Here is a 20000-nt window from a genome sequence, read left to right as displayed (position 1 = left end):
ACATGCAAACATATTCCAATGATCGATGTTCTGAAGGAACATAGATGCTCCGAATGCTGCTCGTCACAGATCAATGCTCGATTTTAATGAACCTTCCGATATTAGTCACGTGGAAATAATTACGCCATGCTGCACTTCTACTTTGTGCAGTGAATAACACACCAAACGAACGGTGAAAACAAGAAACAATACATTTTTCAGTTTAGTTTTCTCGTAGTTTCATTGAAGTCTGCCAAAACAAGAACGTGCCTCTTAGTAATCTCTACGTTGTCTTCCACATTAATGTTCGTTTATTCGGCAGTTTTAACACTCACTTAACTAACGCTTTTTTTTCTTTCTTTCTTTTTTTTTTTTTTTTTTTTTGATAGTATTGCAAGAATATTTTATGAACTGGAACTTTTGGTGGATTAGAGATATAAACCTGTTTTTGGTAGGAACGGTTATATATTTATCTTCGCTTTATCATGAGTGTTTGGTTCCAAAATAAAAATTCCGTATTGAATGAATCAGTGATAAATGAATAAAAGAACATAAAGAAAAAAGGGGTTTCGTTCCGAGAAACTCAAGTTGTCAGCCCCCCCCCCTACCCACCCAAGACCTCCAAACGTTTTTAAACACACAATTATATTGTTTCATGTTTGGAGTAATATTTAAAATGAAATTTAATGATATGATCGGTAAATGTGAAAGAGCGTGGCCTAATGGTTAGGGAGTTGCACTCACGATCGCTAAATCGCGAGTTCGATTCTCAGACCAGGCAGCAACGTTATGTTCTTGATCAAAACACATTTCACATTGCTCTGTGGCTGGGAAAGTGGAAGAATCGTTGTTGCGTCGGTAGAGATGCGGTACAATAGATATTCCGGCTCTCTACATATTCTCACAAGGCTTTGGTTGACCCGCGGCTATAGTAGAAGACATTTGCCCTACGGTACAATGCAGTGGGACTGAACCCTGAACAGTGTGGTTGGAAAGCAAACATCCTACCATACAGTCATGCAAAATGGATTAAACTCGATTCGACCCCAAATGGATGAAAGGCAAAGTCGACCTCAGCGGAATTTGAACTCAGAACGTAACGGTAGACGAAATACCGCTTAACATTTCGCCCGGCGCGCTAACGCTTCTACCAGCTCGGTGCCTTGTTTTATAGATTCCTGCAACGAAGTTACTTTGGAAAAGATTTCCTCCCTCCCTCACAGGAATGGCACGGATGAACAATCAAAAGGGATTTGCTGTTTCATCTTGTGGTTTTTGATATCCAGTTAATTCGTTAAAAAAAATATCTCTACAAAGACGACATGGATTTAGAAAAGCTCCTAATGAATTTGGTTCATGAAATCAATCAGTTTTAGTCTTGACACGAGGTCAGAGATGATGAGAGAGGGTCTCAAGTCGATTTAATCAACGTCAACCCTTGACGGATATTATGTTTTATTGGCTCTGAAATGTTGAAAGTCAATCACAGATGGAAAATATCATCTGTAAATTATTTCATAAAACAGAAACAACCAACAGAAAATTAAAAATACGAATTATAGCGTCCGTTTCCAAAACCCTTTTTTATTCCGTTTCCATTGTCTTCGCTTCTACTTAGGTTTTATTTATTCATTTTTTGGTCTTATCACACTTTTGCTATACGTGTTTTACCTCTATTTGTTTTTTTTAAATTCATCTCTTTCCACATTGAGTTTGTTGTAAGAACTACCGTTTTCATTTCTTTTATTATTTTTTTGTTAAATTCTATATTTTATAGATTTATGAATTTATATTTTTTTCATATGTTGTGTGTGTGTGGACAGGAAACGAGATAGAGAGACAGGTAGGTACTACATAGGTACTACATATATCATACTTTGACACTGTATGGACTGAGATCCCATCGACAGGCCACTCATATTTAGAAATAAAGTGGCCTCTCTCTAGCAAGAGAGTTTTAGGGTCTGAAGAAACGCCGTAAAGCTAAGCGCTTTATGGACATGAAACCCAGGTAACCCTATCAACCGGCCATATCTATCTTTATCTAAATAGCCTACTGCTCTATAACTTCGTTAGAGAGAGTACAGTCTTACAGTGGTATCGAAGTCAGAACCACACTCTTATGAACATAACTCGTTGCCTCCTCGCCCATTCCTGTTCTGTGCTTTGGACGTTCCTGAATGAATCACAAAATAATTCTTTTGTCCGTTCTGTTTTTTTTTTGTTTTTTTTTGCAGGCCTCCTCTCCTCCCACAAAATGTTCGCCCAGAAACAATTAGTTGGATTGATGTTTATGTGTGTCTGTCTCTCATTGATTACTCATGCTTACCCATGCGGAACGAATCCGCTCCAAGTCGTTCAAAAAATAGCCGATGCCAAAGGTAAGCAGTACTTTTCTCATTCACCCATAAACATTGTCGATCTTTTTTTTGTTTTGTTTTTTATTGATCTGCTTCTGAAGCTGTTAATCGTTAATAGTTCCGTCTTTAAAGAATACATTTACATATAATGAATATTATGTAGAGATGAGGCAGCCAGCTGGTAGAGTCATTGGCACGCCGGGCAAAATGCTTAACGGCATTTTGTCGGTCTGAGTTCAAATTCCGCTGAGGTCGACTGTGTCTTTCAGCCTTTCGGTAAAAGTAGAAGTAATTAATGTCTTACAGCTGCTTCTGGGACATCCCAGGTGATGGGTCAACATCTCATGACCCGAGATACTCGTCCTGCCTTGGTTTTTGTTGTCCTTATTCCTCTAATATATACCTGCTAACTTGGAAGCCTACAACAGATCCTAGCTCCAGCCTCAGCTGTGAACTTGGAACCTAATGGATGACCAATTATAGAATCTATGCCATGTACTTATTGGTTTAGATCAACAGTGAGCTAAGCCCTTCATATTCTTCATACAAACTTTTAAGGCTTATGCATTTACAATCCAAGAACAGGAGATTGCTACAAAATACCTAGAAAAACATAAGAGCTCCAAGATGCAACCGAAAATGTAGATTATGTCATATTTTGTGACAGACATTACACATACGATTAGCAGCCGCCCCAAAATGCCATCAAGGTACCACTTCCATTTGCAACGTGACGCTAAAACAATATACAATGTCATTCGGAAAAAAGACCGTCCTGGAATAAATATAGAGAATCTCCCTGTCAGTGAATACATTAAAAAATATGAACACAAGGAGTACTGGTGGAATATTCCCATCAGAAACACCTATCAAATGTAAACATAATAGGCTGGAAAGACGAGTAAAACTAGAGACCAGCTGCCCTGTGAATGTCTGTTTGAAAATCAAAGCGAAATAAAAAGATAATTTTGAACGACTGTTTCGAAACCTCCAGCGGATATGCGCCTTCGGTCATTTAAGTCTGATGAATCGCCTAATGCGAAACCAATGGTCACTTTGACCAGCCATAACATTTAACTTCCTAATGGATAACCAAATGAGATAGATGAGTTAAAGAAAGCAGATACGTATATATTTGACAGTCCAAATGTCGTTATCATACACACGCCAGGACCGTTAAAATAAAGTCCCTATCAAATAGCGTGGCCAGTGGTATCGATTAACCCCACACCCTTCAAACTTTTGGCCTTGTGCCTAAATCGAAAATCATTTCCAAAGCAGCAGTTTGTTTCTAGTACCGAACAATTACAATTCAGAAATACTGATTGTTGTGTGTGTGTGTTGTCTTCTTTTAGGTGTGACCTACAAACAATTACTGTCCAACTTAGAATTCCGAAGACAAGTAAACTATCTGTATAAGAAATATGCCAGATGTGTTGGAATTGTTGAAACAGGTACTTACAAGCGTTCAATGGAGCCCCAGTTGTTGCAAAGCAGTGAGAGTTCGATGATGGATCCAAGTAATTTCCAAGATCACGGAGACATATACCGGTAGGTGTAGTCGTTGCTGTTATTAATGTTATTGAACACCATCAAGGGGGGAAAGTAAATGAAACAAGCCAAAATCAATTAAATATTGTTGTTGTTTGTTCCTTCTCGAGCCATGCCTGGCTCATAAGGGCCGGCTTCCCGGTTCCATTAGCGTATAGGTTCCCCACCTGGACGGGACGCCCGTCTGTAGCAGGTGAGCTGTTAGATGCAGGAGGAAAGAGTGAGAGAAAGTTGTGGTGAAGGAGTCAGCAGAAGTTCCCCATTACCTTCTGAAAGAACCGCGTGGAGCTTAAGTTTGTCGCTCATAAACACACACATCGCCCGGTCTGAGATTCGAACCCACAAGTCCGCTACTCTAACCACTAGGCCATGTGCCTCCAAATATCGTTATACAGTCAATAAAGCCCCAAATCCAGCCATTTTCACTTGTCGTCCTTATATGAATGAGGTTTCCACAAGTCAATACTGAATCGGTCTAGCTTTAAAGATTTCCGACTTGTGCCTACAAATGTTTATCGACGAACTCAACGTTGTAAAAGTTGTGTTACTACATCGAACGTGATACAGTGGAAAGGAACGACCTAAGAATAAGTGTCTGGTTTCTTTGCATGGCAAGATGTCTGCAAGACATAAAATGGACCGTTCAAATATCGATGGAAGTCAACGTATTCTGCAACTGGTTTCGTCTGTTTAGTCATAGTTGAAATCCTAATATTTCTCTCAATTTGGAAGGCAGCTTATTACAGGGAAGGATGGCTTCCACGTTTTTCAATAAAGTGGGAAAAGAAATGAAAGCCGCCTAAAAAAAAAAACCGAATCACTACCTCCCAGTCCTCTGATCAAACTGTCGGGCCAAGTAATGTTAATGAATTCTTTAACCAACAAGAATCATTTGTAGTCATTAAATCTAAACTAATTGGCGATTAGCTTTTTACTTATAGTCGTACCAAATTCGATCAGAGGGAACGTAGCCTTTTACATCTTTATTTTTCTATTCTAGAAAATAGAAATAAGATAAAGACAACCAGTTGGGGGTTAGATATCAGAAAACAATTTTTCCAAGACGTTTACGTTTATTTCCATCTTATTTTTGCAGACGATCTGACAGTTTTTACAAGAGAGCTTCATTACTGAAACGTCCTCAAGACACAAACAATCCGGGACAACCTTTCTACTTCTACAAATGAACAAGTCGTACTTTTGCCTTAAATCTAACTAGTTTCCAAGGTAACAAGCCGGATGATGATGTTACTTTCGGAGGAAGTTCATTAATCATCTTCCTGTCCAACAACCATTCTTCGTTTAACAAGAAACTTTAAAATCGATTTACAAAACAACTGTAGGACTTCTTTTGTCAGAAATTTCACTGAAAAATAAAAACCAAGTTGGAAAGTTATTGTCTTTATTTCTATTTTATTGTTTCTTGTATTTATTAAAACAATAAATATGTATTTTTCTGGATTTCTTTCGTCTTCTCCATAAACATTGTTGTTGTTGTTGCTATTGTTGCTGTTTAGCCCCAGGTCAACCCAGAGCGAATGGGCCTATGAGTATGAAAACATTTCAACCGTGACAATTCCAACTTTATAGGTGTGTTTCAATGACTATCTTTTAAGGCAATCCTTCGGTATTAGTAGACCGCGTCATTCGTCCTTGTTCAGCCTAACCTCTATGTCATGAGAGAATATCGTGACTGATAATATTTAATATGTAATTTCCTTATCCAAGGCTGTAGACAGTGATTTGGTTATGCTTTCAAGCAGCGAAACAGGCTCAAAGTTGCCCGAGATGTATTTAACTAAAGTCATTATGAAAGACTATAAAGGAGAAACGGAATGGAATGAAAACGCTGTCTTCTTAAAGGTCCTGCTTCTACAGTTCCAAATAGTTATCAAAAATTGAAAACAAATTTCGAGTGAATTAAGGGGAGACTACTATTGTTAAGTGACATGGGAGATTACTTGAATAAAAGGTCGGTGTGAAAGGTTGTTGTTGTTGTTAGCACTCGGTCGCTTACCACGTCGAGGGTTCCAGTCGATCCGATCAACGGAACAGCCTACTCGTGAAATTAACGTGCAAGTGGCTGAGCACTCCACAGACACGCGTACCCTTAACGTAGTTCTCGGGGATATTCAGCGTGACACAGTGTGACAAGGCTGACCCTTTGAATTACAGGCACAAGAGAAACAGGAAGTAAGAGTGAGAGAAAGTTGTGGTGGAAGAGTACAGGAGGGTTCGCCACCATCCCCTGCCGGAGCCTCGTGGAGCTTTAGGCGTTTTCGCTCAATAAACACTCACAACGCCCGGTCTGGGAATCGAAACCGCGATCCTGTTACCGCGAGTCCGCTGCCCTAACCACTGGGCCATTGCGCCTCCACGGTGTGAAAGGTTATTAGTCACTAAAAAGGAGAGACGTCGTAGCTGTTAATTAAACACTGAGGAAGTGTTGCTTGGCGCCAGGTTTGCCCGTGACACTCGTTTTCTTGTCGGTATGTCCAACGTGTCCTTAATTTGAAAGAGATTAGAGTTATTTTTAACAGGTAGAAGGACTACATAGAAGCCCCGTCACTGGTTCGATGAACGAACATTGTTAGTAGCTGTGATAAATAATGATAGTTGGCGAGGTGAATGGGTGGGGGGACTAATGATGTTGCAGGGAGTAAGGAGACGATATCCAGAATGGGCTGAGAACTGTAGTTTATGAGGATACTCGGGCAATTAAGGGTGGAATTTTAAGAACCAAGAATCTGGTCGGTGACGCTCCATTGTCAGCGTGTAGGGGTATGTGTGTATATGTGTGTGTATGTATGTATACACACGCTCGTGCACAAGTACACACGCACATACTTGACGAAATTTTGATAGCTAATGACATATGTAACAATCCTCCCCACACGAAGCAAAGCATTACGAAAGTGGAAGAACTCCAGAAGTCAATAAGAAAGATGAACGGCATGATAGGCATTGACGAAAACAAAAAAAAGAAGAAAGAACTGAATCTCTACTCTCTCCAACGCCGCTACATTAGCGCTACATCATTTGTTTGATGTGGAAAAGATTCCATCAATATTGCACAAATGATGTTGGTATCAATTTTAAAATCCACCCAAGACTTGGCCTCCCGTGCTATCCGCCCACGACAAAAATCGAACTCAAGACACATATCATGATGACACAACTACTTTACCTCAACCAGCTCTCTTTAATATTTTACTGAAAGACATTAAAACGGATTTGGCAATTCTTCGGTATTGGTAGACGACATCATTCCCCCACACAACCTTCTCTCATGACATAGATAAAGAGGCCAGGCAGAAATAAAGGGTCAATTACGTGATCTCTGCATGCCGACACTCTGGAAACCAATACCGAAGGATCGTCATATATGTTATTACAAAATATTTCATTGAAAATAAATGCAACAGAATGTGTATTTTAAGGTGTGTTGATATTCCATCACGATGCATAAATGTGCGGGGGTGGAGAGGGGGGCGTATAATTGTTACAAATGTTTATCGACACAGAGATGAAAGAATAAAAGATAAAAGCTAACATAAGCACACAGTCTGTTGTCTGACGCTCTACCAATTCTGTCACGCACTAATCTAAGCGAAGAATAACTATGATTGACTTTGAAAATATTCCGTAAAGTATTCTTCATGCCTCGACTCGTTCCCAAATGTCGTTTACACAACACTGTTGACACGGAAGTAAACATTTGTTTGTTTTGAGCTGGTTATCTCTCCCTTTAGTGGAGGCACAATGGCCCAGTGGTTAGGGCAGTAGACTCGCGGTCGCAGGATCGTGGTTTCAATTCCCAGACCGGGCGTTGTGAGTATTTATTGAGCGATAAACGAAGTCCTTGTCGAGCACTGGGGGTCAACGTCATCGACTTACCCCTTGGGCTTGTGCCAAGATCTGAAACCATTATTATTATTGTTATCATTGCTTGACACACTTTGAGAAATTCAGTGCAACTTGCTTGTCTGGACAGGACCTGACAAGAAACAAAATCTGGCAGCTGTTCTGATTAAAGACGACTGATTATTAATTACTTATTTGTTTGTTTTCCCCTTCGCCACCCATCCCTAACTTTTTTCAGTATTTCTTTCTCCTCGAAAGGATAGTCAGTGACTGACATGAGAGGGACACACACACACAAATGATCCGTATGTAACAACTGAAGAAACACCGGATACTTGAAAAGGAAAACAAAACAACAAATCAAAAAACATTGGATTAAACTAATACAAATATTTCAAATGCTGGAATAATAACAACAATAATAATAATAATAATAACACTTTCTATTTTGATGATATAAGATTTCTTCTATTACTTCAGTTATCTCGGGTAATTTTTGCTGATACTAAACGTCACATTTCATTCTTTAGCTTCTATTGTTTAACTTTCCAACATATATATAACTATATATATATATATATATATATATATATATATATATATATAATCGTTTGATGATGGCTTTAGAAGGCACTATCAATACTATTCTTTTTACAGTAGAATAAATTTGTGCTCTACAAAAGTATGGAGGAACACTTCAGATTAATGTAAAATATTTTTAATTACATCTGCACATAAAAACAAACACTGTTATATATATATATTTCATCTCTCTCTCTCACTATATAAAATGTGAAGGCATCCCAAAATACACTTCTACCAATCCCTTTCTTGTCTCCTTCATGGAAGGAAGAAAAAGTTCACAGATTATATACCAAAGAAAAGAAAGGAGCTCAAACTGAACGAAGGTATTGTGATTTTTAAGATATATACTAGAAGGCACACACATCTATACATACCCACTTATACACACTTCCCCTACATAGGAGTTAAAACCAAAACCATTTGAGGGCCTACCAACATACATACATACATACATATATATATATATATATATCAATGTGTGTGTGTATCTATTTATGTCTATATATATATATATATATATATACATACACACACATACGTATATGTGTATGTCTATGTTTTTATGTCTATATATATACACACACACACACACGTATGTGTGCGTGTGTATGTGTGTGTGTGTGTGGTAATTATGCAAAACACGATGTATACGCTGCATATATGAGAAACTTCATTTTCCTTTGGGAAACGTTCCATGCTACTTCCATCTCTTCATTGCTTGGCTAAATGGGTCTGGATTTGGCTCCCTAAATCCTATTACAGCAGGCTTTAAAACAGCAAAATACTGGCTCAAAAGCAATACAAAGCAATGACAGGGCAGAGTCTGTTTCAATTGACACTAAATACATTCTAAAAATATATTTGAATGCTTCAAATGAACGATGCAATTATTTGTCAACAAAGACTTCAAATGTTTGATAAACCAAAAATTCTATGAGTCTTTGATATCCAAACAGAACAATTGATGATCATAGAGCAGATATTGTTATGTATGGCATGAAAAAGGGAATGTCTCATAATGGACATTGTAATTCTGTCTGATAAAAGCAGAAAAGAATTGAAATATGTTGAATTAAAAGTAGGCATGGCAGTGTGGTGAGAAAATTGCTTCCCAACTACATGGTTCTGGGTTCAGTTCCACTGTATGGCACCTTGGGCAAGTGTCTTCTATAAGAACTTCTCTCAATAGGTTTGTACTTTGTTGCACATGCACACTGACGTTGCACCTCTCATGAAGCATACTGCCTTCATTTCTCTCCAGTCTGCACATGTCTTCTGCATTCAGTGTCCATGTCTCACTAGCAAGAGTAATAATCCTTTTTACTATAGATACAAAGCCTGAATTTGGGGGGAGGGGGATAGTCAATTACATCAACCTCAGTACGCACCTGGTACTTAATTTATCGACCCTGAAAGGATGAAAGGCAAAGTCAACCTCGGCAGGATTTGAACTCAGAACAAAGACAAATGAAATACCTTCAAGCAATTTGCCCAGCATGCTAACGATTCTGCCAGCTCACCATCTTAATAATAATAATGATAATTCTTTCTATTCTGAGCACAAGGCTGGTAATTTTAAGGGGAGGGGTTCAACTGGTATGTATTTTATTGACTCTTAGAGGATGAAAGATAAAGTCGACCACAGAATAATTTGAAATCAGGACATGAGGAAATATTGTTAAACATTTTATCTGGCATGCAAACAATTCTGCCAATTTGCTGCCTTTAGCAGTTTCAAATTTCGGCTCAGGGCCAACAATTTTAAGGTTGGGGCATGTCTATTACATCAACATCAGTGGTGGTGGTGGCAGTTATATCATAAATTATTTAGGAAATACTTATCAGTACCATCAAATTTGTCATCTCTCCAACATCCATCATTGATTGCTAATTACCTCTTATTAACACTAATAAACTAATTACTTGTAATTACAAAATATAAAAAAATACAGTTTGATTTCTCTCATTTGCATAAAGTCAATATTTATTGAGATAAGTTGACCAATTGATTATTGAATAGATAACTGAATTTATCAATTTACCAATTGATTGATTGATTGTTCATTATATTACAGATTTGCCCCAGAATGTTAAAAGAACATCTCTATGGCTGGTACCCAGCTGTTGATGGGGACAGCGACAGAAAGTCCACTTACCGTAAGTAGACCATCTAAATGTCTTTGGCTCTTCCGCTTCTTTTAGATTCACAGTTCCTGTCTTCCTACATGCATGCATGCATTCATAAATACATACATACATACACACACACACCTGAGTATATATTTATTAGACTAAGCAATAAATGTAGGGGAGGCAACTCTGTCTTAAATTATGCGTTATTACAATTGATTCTGGTTATTCTACGAAACAAGTTTGAAACATGTTCAAAACTAATTTAGCTTATACATAATTTTTGCTTCGCTGTGAGAAGAACAACAATGGGGTTCTCCACCCCACAATCGATTTTATTTCTCAGTGGACAGAAAAAAACGGAAGCAATCTGATGATATTTTAGTTTAATTCGAGAAAAAAATAGCCATTCGCACCCGTTTAGAAGTTAATAGCTATCTTTATTCATGGAGTCCACAACGAGAGAGAGAGAGAGAGAGAGAAGGGGAGAAAGATTAGATTATAGATATCTATTACATACAATGAAGGAGTAAATGATATAGTTATATCGACTTTATGCAGTTCAGCCAATTAGCGCTCAAAATGGAGCTTCAGCAATACAAAAATTAAGGAATAAAGTAAATTTCAGTGATCGGTGTATATATTCATTCAGTCCATTTCAAATGATCGAAATTCTCCACTATATATATAGATGTGTTTCCATACATGAGCCACGATAAAAATTTATAAGAATTTAAAAATATATAAACATACGAAGATTTATAAATATATAAATATATATTCATAAATACATGAAAAGTTTATAAACATATAAAAATTCATAAATACATTAAAAAAATTCATAAACATATAAAAATTTATAAAAATATAAATATATAAACCTAAATAAACAGATGTACTTACCAGGTTTGAAGGTCCGTATTAGAATCAATGAGGGGGGTAGATGAGCAAGCTGATTCATTCGGGATCCTGAATAAGTAGAAAGTCTTACAGTTGTTTCGTGAAAAGATAGGTTCGTATGGGCGAGCTAACTTCAATCAGAGCAATTATCTATATTTCTCTCATTAGAGTTAAGTGATTTAAAGAGTCGTTAAAATTTTGAGAAATACGAAAGATTTGGGATCTTTCTGATTTGACGGGCAACACTTGTTTTCTTAACGAAACACTTTCAAACTTGGGACACTGGTAGGATGTGTACATCGCAAGTTATTTCATGGTAAAGTTGTCGTATTTCTGTAATTTCAACCAATCACTGAATACAGTTAGTGCTGTTCGGTGTCAAGTGTGTTATTCCCTGTTTAATTATATCATTATTCCCTAGTAAGGGTTTAGGGTTTTAAAAACCAGTACAAACGCACGAACGATGTCATAAATAACAGTGACAAACGAAATATATACCGCTGATAGTTTTTGTTGACAACGGATAGTTTTTGTTGACAAACAACGGCACTAATTTTATTCAAGGGAAAAAATCCCGTAACACCGTTGTTTACATTCCACGGCGTAATTGTTTTCACCTCAATAGACGTCAGTGATTGGTTGAAATTACCGAAATACGACAATTTTTTACATGAAATAACTTCGAATACAAAATTTTTTATCTGTTCTATAACACAAAATATACAAGTATTCGAAGTTTGAAAGTGTTTCGGTACCAAAAACACTACATAAAAAAATGTTGCCCGTCAAATCATAAAGATCCAAGATTTGAGAATTTTAAAAAAACTAATGTTCAATCAACCACACAGTTAAACGCCATTGTAGGCCGCGATTATACATCCTAGATTGGGTGTGGATGAGGAAGATAATTTAAGGCAGGATCTATTAAATATGGAGTGATATTTATGACATAGAAGGAAGTTCCTATCGATAATGCTAAAAAGTAATTTAGGGAAGTTTCTAACGAGGAGGGAAAAGAACCATATAATTTCCTGTCTCCTCCCGGAGTTGTTTCTATTCTGCCCAGTATATTTATTGTTATTGTAATTGAATAAATTATAGTATCTTCTTTCTATATTCGGTGTGGGGGAGGGGGTCATGGGAGGTGTGTCGATGTTTGAATTCGCAATATTTAGAAACCGTTTGGTTAATTTGTTTTTAACCATTGTGTTCTTAATATATTTTTTTCGTGAATCCACAGTCTTTTAGTGCTGGGGTTTCCGCTGTTATTCGCAGATGCAGACACCCTAGATCTCATTATGAATTTGATTTCATATTTTGACACAAGGTCAGCAATTTCGGAGTACTTATTTTTATCGACCCGAAAGGATGAAAAGCAAAGTCGACCTCAGAGGAATTTAAAATTCAGAACGTAAAGATGGACGAAATACCGCTCAGCATTTGGTCCGGCGTGCTAAACGGTTCTGCCAGTTCACGACCTTGAGATCACATTATGCTACAGTTCACACAATTGAGGCAGAGCGCACGCACGCATGCATACATACACAGATACACACAAACACACACACATTATACCTAGACTAAGAATGGAATTGATTTACGGATGTTTTCTTTTTCTTTGCGAGAGTGAGGAGTGGGGGTGGGGTGAGGTTTGTTTGTCATTTCGTTCTTTTTTCCTTTCTTTCTTTACCGTTATCAAAAATTTACTTTTCAGTGACCGAGTGCCTCTACCGGAATCCGCTGAACCAAAGACCCAACAGCTGTAAACCCTTCAACAGTGGAATCCCAACCATTGGTGGAATAATTCGCCAGAAGACTGCCCTTCAAACAGAGATGGAAATGACACCAAAAGAGTTCCTCAGTCGCTGCAAAAGTGCGCCTGGCTCCAGCAGGTCCAGTCCCAAACCATTTGTTTTCCAAAGACAATCCACATTTCATCGAAACCAATGCCGGGAGTACCAGGTTCCAGACCAACCTAAACGGCCCAGTACTTGCCATGTTGTTCCGTCAGTTCAAAACAAGGACCTTTTCTACAAGACACGATCACCAAAAAGAAGCGAAGGTCTGGTCTTAACAAATAAACAGGTGAACCAATCGTGGAAGAACTCTCATAACGATGTTGACTGCTCTTCAGTTGGTCGTCGAATTTCGCAAAATGACTCACCGGAGAATTCTCTTACAGAAGCTATTCCTAAAGAAAGATGTGATGACGAAAAGAACAGGGTTTCTGTGTTGAACTACGAGGAAGGGCAAGAGATAACAATGACGTGTAAGAAAGTTCGATCTTTAGCCCTGAAAGAAGCTGAGTTATACAATCCAGACAGCTACAGGCAAAATCTGAGAAAAAATGGCTGGTTGATGCAAGTGGAAGGAAATATTTTTGGACTGAAGTAAGTTTCTCTGTAGAACAAATCTGGGTTGATGTCCAACGTTAGTCGTTTGTTAATGTCAGGTGTAACTTATTAAAATTGTTTTAGGGGATAAAACTGTATTCGAATAAACGAAAATAACTGTAGTGGAATATAAGAGCCACCAGAAACTGGATGCTTGTATACAATAAGTTTAATGGGGATTAGAATATTACAGACCAACTATTCCCACGTCTGGGGTGGTATAGCGGTTACATACACGAGACAACTTCGATAGCATTCAAAAGCTAATTTGCATGAAGTCGTTGTTCACCAACACATTTCAACCTCTGGCTCTACAGAAATCTTATTCTGCTTCCTCACTCTTCATCTTCTATCGCTACTGTGATGGCCTCTGCTCTTCGAAACTGATGATCCCGTGCCGCTACCATTCAGGTGCATCCTTCCCCACATCAGCTAAATTGCGCACTCGCACGCACGCACGCACACATCCATACACATAAATACGCACACATAACCACACAAGAATTCCCCCCTTGTTCATGTTTTTGCAACAGCCGTCAACTTGTAGCTGTACAAGAATTGTTAGCACGCCGGGAGAAATGCTTAGTGGTATTTCGTCTGTCGTTACGTTCTGAGTTCAAATTCTGTCAACGTCGACTTTGCCTTTCATCCTTTCGGGGTCGATAAATTAAGTACCAGTTGCGTTGATCTAATCCTAACCCTAACCCTCCCCCAAAATTTCGGACCTTTTGCCTAGAGTAGAAAAGATGCTTATAATTATCATTATTATTATTATTATTATTATTATTATTATTTGTTATTATTATTATTATTCCTTGTGATTTGTTTCAGGCAACTTCCAGTCCGACTCCCTTATTGGGTGCCAGTGGAAGTAAGAAATACCAGAATAGATCCTCCAGCGATCCACGTGAAAGATTCCCGACCATTTTTCTACAACACCATTCCCAGCCAACCAAAAACGGTTTCCATCGCTGCTCACTGGAATTCGGAGACAATTTTCCGAAAACATCGAGATTATGTGCAACGTTCTAAATGACCAAGTGAAATAATAAAGATCTTTGATAATAATAATTTTATTCCAAACTTTAGCGCAAGTCCAGCAAATACAGGGGGTGAGGGGGTTAGTCGACTGGTACTTTATCTTATCGAACCCCCACCACCGCCACCACCACCACCACGAAAGATGAAAGGCAGGATTTGAACTCAAAACGTCGAGCCGGAAGAAATGTCGCTAAGCATTCTTACAATTATTATTTTCCGATTGATTTGCATTTTTTTTTTCATCTTCCGACCGAGTCTCAACCAGAGATCGAAGAAATGTATATATCAGATGGAAAGAAACTTGCTGAGAATGTGATGTGGGCGGTTAATATCAACACAATTGTTTGAGTCTCAAAGATTGTTGGTTTCCCAGGGATCCAGGCAAAAGAAATTTGTCAATGCCTTTCTTGACCATTCTCAGGTTACCCACAACAACACGGATGGTTTTGGTTTTTAAATGCCACATCTCAGATATATCAATCTCGAGGTCCTTATATTTCCACATCTTTTTCTTTTTGTTTTTGAAAAACTGTCGAAATATTACTATTATTATTATCATCATCATTATTATTATTATTATAATTATTATTATTATAACTAATATTATTGTTGTTATTGTTATTAGTTGTATTTTGGGAGAACTGGCGCCTTCAAAGGGATTGCCAGAAAGATTACCTCGCTTGTGTTTAATCAAAACAAGCTTTCGAACATTTTCAGTTATTTCTATGTAAGTGTTATTCTTCTTCTTTGAGACATAAAATGTTGGATAACCTCATCGTACAATGAACCACTTTGTTATTAGTTTTGAAAACAAATTGAGATCGAAGTTATTTGATGATATTGTAAGAAAAAATGTTATTGTGAAAAAATTGGTTTTAGTTTAAGAATTTTGAATTAATTTAAACGTACAACTTCTCTGCAAGAAAACGAACATGCGACCGGACTTGTCCAAGCTGTCGCGCACCCTTCGCCATTAATTCTTTGCCATTCTCCCATTATCCTACGATATACGCGGCACCATGTTATGATACAATGGGCTGTGAGGTGTGCAGTGTTATTTCAGGACTCCCAATGCCAGCAAATTTCAAGCAGGGGTATAACGAAAGTTTTCCATCAAGATTTGTGATTAGATTAATGAGTAAATTTGATATTTATAATGAATTTGACATTTTCGATGGGTGTGCAGCACACACCTAGCACACCCGGAATATCCACCCCTGATTCTATTTTGTACAATTGTACAAATACCTCCCAAACTGTGAACAAAGCGTAACCGAAGTTCCTCGTTGACTCTGGCCCCGATGGGGCCAACAGTAGTAACAACGTAATGTTAACGAGGGATTGGTTGTCTTGTTAGATTAATGTTGAGTTAAATCCTTCTGCACGGAAAAAAGTTGACTTCGAAAGACTGGGCCCCTAGCCAGGAGAAGATTTGTCTCTCATCAACAGCAGCAACAAAACGGCACTTCGACGTTTTTTGCAAAATGGCACAAAAAATTCTGAGGTTTTGGCTTTTTGTTTTCGTTTTTGTTTTTTGCTGTTTCATAATCATCATCGTCATTATTATTTTCCTTATTAAGGCGACGAGCTGGCAGAATCGTTAGCGCGTCGGGCGAAATGCTTGGTGCTGTTTCGTCTGTCGCTACGTTCTGAGTTCAAATTCCGCCAAGGTTGACTTTGCTTTTCATCCTTTCGGAGTCGATCAATTAAGAACCATTGAAACAATAGGGTCGATGTAATCGACTAGCTCCCTCCCCCAAATTTCAACCCTTGTGCCATTAGTAGAAAGGATTATTATGCATAGATAGATAGATAATTTGCATTGAAGAAAGGCGAGGAATTGAACATTGACCGAAGAGTAAAATATAAATGTGTGCGTGCGCACACACACACACACCTGTATATAAAAGATTCTCGTGAAGTACGAAGTTCTTCTTCATTGTCCCTTCCTCACTCAGACAGACACAAGTGTTCCGCAAAAAAAAAAAAAAAATTTATCTCCCCCCACCCCACCACAAAAATATTTATTCGGAAGAAAATATTTGTTGACTTTACTTGCAGAACCATGAGGAACGCAGTTGCCAGTAAGGCTGACCACTTTTTTCTTTTTTTTTTTTTCCAATTCATTCTGTTTACTTCTTCACTTTTACTTTTCTGTTCTCAGTTGATTCAGATATCGATTAATGCGTTCGATCAAATAACTTGCTTGACTTACGGCCAAGTATTGGAACTGAATTGATCGAGTGTCCTGTATACCACTCCTCCTTCAAATATGTCACTTTCTGTCTCAAAATCCATATATCCACCTATATATATATACATATATGGGTGGGATTGAATTGGCTGTCACTATATATTATCACTATTATTGGGTTGGTGCATAATTATTGCGGGGTTTTTTTCCACAAAAATAATAACAACATGCAACAAAAACATCTTTAAATGATTATTCCGGAGCATATTCACCATCTACTTCGATTACTGCTTCCCATTGGCTTGGCAAACGGTCAGACCGTCATTTGAAGATGTTTTGTTGAATAAAATTTGCTGAAAAAAAAAAAAAAGCCGCAATAATTATGCACCAACCCAATAATTACTGTTGATGCCCACCACATCGAAAAGATGAAGCACAAGATGGATGAACCCTTGTAGTTTCGAACTCAATGTAAAAGGCTATAATTAAACACCACAAGGTATTTAGGCCCTCAATCAGTGTGTGCGTTCCTGATGGGGTGCGGTTACTTGATAAACGAGCAAGATTTAAGCTGTTTTAATTTGACATTTTGTCGTAACTTTCTGTAGTTTCCATTTGATTAATGCCAGATTTAGCTTTATCTTATCTTGAGTAGATATAATTACTGTTTCATGGGGTTTTTAGCCCTTAATGATCCCAACGGTGAGTAGCCTACTGCAGCCCAGACCTTACCTACCAAATGGATAAAATTTCGAAAGCCATTTTTTTTTTTTCTAAAATAAAATCTCGTCAGAGACCTTAACTACCGAGGACCCCTTTGCGCATTATGTCCTTGTTCTTTGGAAAGACCACTCTAACGATATCCCATCCTATTTGTGCGCGCGCGTGTGTTGGAGGATTCCAGAAAATCTAGTCCCTAACTTTCGCATGCAATAACAAATAATAATGAAAGTCAAGTCTGATTGCACAAACTAATGATCAACGGCTTTCCACCCGTGACTGCATTATCTAACGTGATCTATTTTCAGTGACCGAAAAGCCACATACAACAACGTAGTTTTAGATATATATTATTCCAGGAAAAAGTCGAAACGGTCATGGCTGGAACTAACATCTACGACTAAGTTTTATGAATTTGAAATAAATATTTCTGCGTTTTGCCTCCTTCAACAGCCAAACCTATTTCTGTAATCTCACTGAGGAATAACTTTAGTAACATTATTTCTTAATTATAATTTAATAAAATACCAACATTTTAAGCGTATCCAGTTTCACTACAATTTCGGTATTCAGTTCCAATCTTTCATGTTCCGAGTTCAAATTACGTAAAGTTGACGCAAAAGGCCAACTTTACTTTCTGTCCTTATCGAGGAGAGAAAAATAAAATAGGAGTTATATACTGGGGTCGATTTAATCGATTATTACTAGTGCTTCCCAGGATCGTTATGTAATGGTAATACAGCTGGGAATCTCGGAGGAATCATTTTGTTTGTGTTTTAAGTGGGGATGGCCATGTAAACCTCTACAACCACAATACTTCGTGTAGCGGGAAGGATTGTCGTTGAGAAAAATAATGGTAAAACACTGCCACAGATTATGTAATTCTTTAGTGCCCCCTCCCCCAGAAGAAACTGTCGACTGTAATTAAAAATTACAATAATTTCGTTAATTATGCTAATCTATGTTTGCTGCGCTTATGTGGAGTGAGGGAGTGCGTTGCGTTTCTCAGAGGCCCATAAAGCTGTTCAGATGGCACTACTTCCAGGCCAAATTTCCGTCAACCAAATGTTCCAAGATATTAGTCAACAAGAGACTTACACAGAAAATCTCTGCCTAACATGGTACACAGTTGGATCGAACCTGAAACTTCATGGTTACGACAACGCTGTCTTAGGCAGTCATACCTTCGACTACATGAGTTCAAGTTTTCAGGGTTAACAAAACAAGTACCTGTCATATATTGTTATCTTTGATATGAATTTGTATCTTTTCAGTAACCTTTTGGCAAATGGTACTTCTTGGACACTTCATGATTTTGGTAAGGAATTCTCGCTTCCAATTATTTATATTTTTATGAGTTTGTTGGTTGTTTTTTTTTTCATATTTGTTAGGATCTGTTGTTGTTTAAGCCCAGTCCGGCTCGAGTTTAAGATAAAAATGTATTCAGTCATGCCATCCTGACATTTTCAAGACAATAATCTCTAGAACCACATTCTGCAATGTGGCGTGTTGTATTCAAGTCACTTCATTTCACATTGCTCTAGTTTTCTCAGAAGCAAATGAATACAACCCTGGTTCTAATGCAGCCCTCTCCCTTCAACTGTCACATCTTCGAAGTTTCACTGGGTTAAAGTTAGAGGATCGAGGGGACACTTATGTCTACCCATAACTGCCAAGACATCTGCAGTAACTGGCGAAAGCCTGGTACAAGGTCTCAAATCCAACTCGATTACGGGTGACAGCTTTTGTTTGTTATTCTGATCCACTTGATTTTAAAAGAAGGTATGGTGTAATAAGATATAACTATTATCTTTAGCAGATCGGCCGACCACGTAGGAACTCCATCTTTCACTCGTATATATTCATTGTGGGTTGAAGCATTGATTCAGGGTTGTTGGTGTTCGATCCCAGGTCAGCCTTCACAGAAGAGAGATACTTAGCGTTCTAACAGTGACCATCCTTCATTAAGACAGTAAGTGCTTCTTGAGGGAATTTTGGCTTGTCTCTCCCCATTCTCTCGTAAACACTAATGGTGCTGTTGTAGTTGTAAAAGGCACCACAACCGTGACCATCCCATCCATTTTTAGTGTATTGTCTTTGAAAAGGTTACATTATCCAATGTGACCTTTTGTAGATACGGAACCGCATTCTCCGATATCTGGGTGAAGTTTCCTAACGTTGGTGTGTTAAGGTCAATGTAGTTATTTAATCTCAGGTAGCTGAGTCAACCTATGATCAGAGAAGTTCCAGCCGTGATCATCTTGTCATTTTACTAGACGAAAT

At 38.0% G+C, this 20000-nt stretch overlaps 3 protein-coding genes across 5 annotated transcripts in view; all 3 read left to right on the top strand.

Annotated features, from left to right (window-relative positions):
• LOC106882120 (uncharacterized) overlaps positions 1-5351 on the top strand; it is a 19574-nt gene extending 14223 nt beyond the window's left edge. For 2 of the 3 annotated variants that reach the window (XM_089342412.1, XM_014932678.3), the window contains exons 2-4: positions 2217-2360; positions 3695-3890; positions 4987-5351. In XM_089342412.1, coding sequence (XP_089198538.1) covers positions 2237-2360; positions 3695-3890; positions 4987-5077 — 411 coding nt within the window. In that variant the 5' untranslated portion in view covers positions 2217-2236 and the 3' untranslated portion in view covers positions 5078-5351. Of the gene's footprint in view, positions 1-368; positions 431-2216; positions 2361-3694; positions 3891-4986 lie in introns of all 3 variants that reach the window. The other variant, XM_089342413.1, reaches the window with a different exon arrangement.
• Positions 5352-8393: 3042 nt separating this feature from the next.
• On the top strand, positions 8394-14857 carry LOC106882126 (uncharacterized). Its single transcript, XM_014932688.3, has 4 exons — positions 8394-8662; positions 10415-10496; positions 13084-13759; positions 14594-14857. Exons 2-4 carry the CDS (start codon positions 10427-10429, stop codon positions 14796-14798), a joined length of 951 nt encoding a protein of 316 aa, XP_014788174.1. The 5' UTR covers positions 8394-8662; positions 10415-10426; the 3' UTR covers positions 14799-14857.
• Positions 14858-16697: 1840 nt separating this feature from the next.
• Positions 16698-20000, top strand: part of LOC106882115 (uncharacterized) — a 16077-nt gene continuing 12774 nt past the window's right edge. Inside the window, exons 1-2 of the mRNA XM_089342361.1 lie at positions 16698-16887; positions 18992-19035. Of these exons, the coding sequence (XP_089198487.1) occupies positions 16869-16887; positions 18992-19035 (63 nt within the window). The 5' untranslated portion in view covers positions 16698-16868. The remainder of the gene's footprint in view (positions 16888-18991; positions 19036-20000) is intronic.

This window comes from Octopus bimaculoides, chromosome 26, assembly GCF_046866305.1.
Source record: "Octopus bimaculoides isolate indiv1 chromosome 26, ASM4686630v1, whole genome shotgun sequence".
NCBI lineage: Eukaryota > Metazoa > Mollusca > Cephalopoda > Octopoda > Octopodidae > Octopus > Octopus bimaculoides.
This window is presented reverse-complemented; position numbering and strand designations above follow the sequence as displayed.

What these genes read in the sequence shown, in the direction of transcription:
- LOC106882126 (XM_014932688.3), top strand. Translation starts at nt 10,427, where the DNA reads ATGTTAAAAGAACATCTCTATGGCTGGTACCCAGCTGTTGATGGGGAC. An exon ending in CGACAGAAAGTCCACTTACC is followed by an intron (nt 10,497 to 13,083) that starts GTAAGTAGACCA and finishes TTTACTTTTCAG; the next exon opens with TGACCGAGTGCCTCTACCGG. An exon ending in GGAAATATTTTTGGACTGAA is followed by an intron (nt 13,760 to 14,593) that starts GTAAGTTTCTCT and finishes GATTTGTTTCAG; the next exon opens with GCAACTTCCAGTCCGACTCC.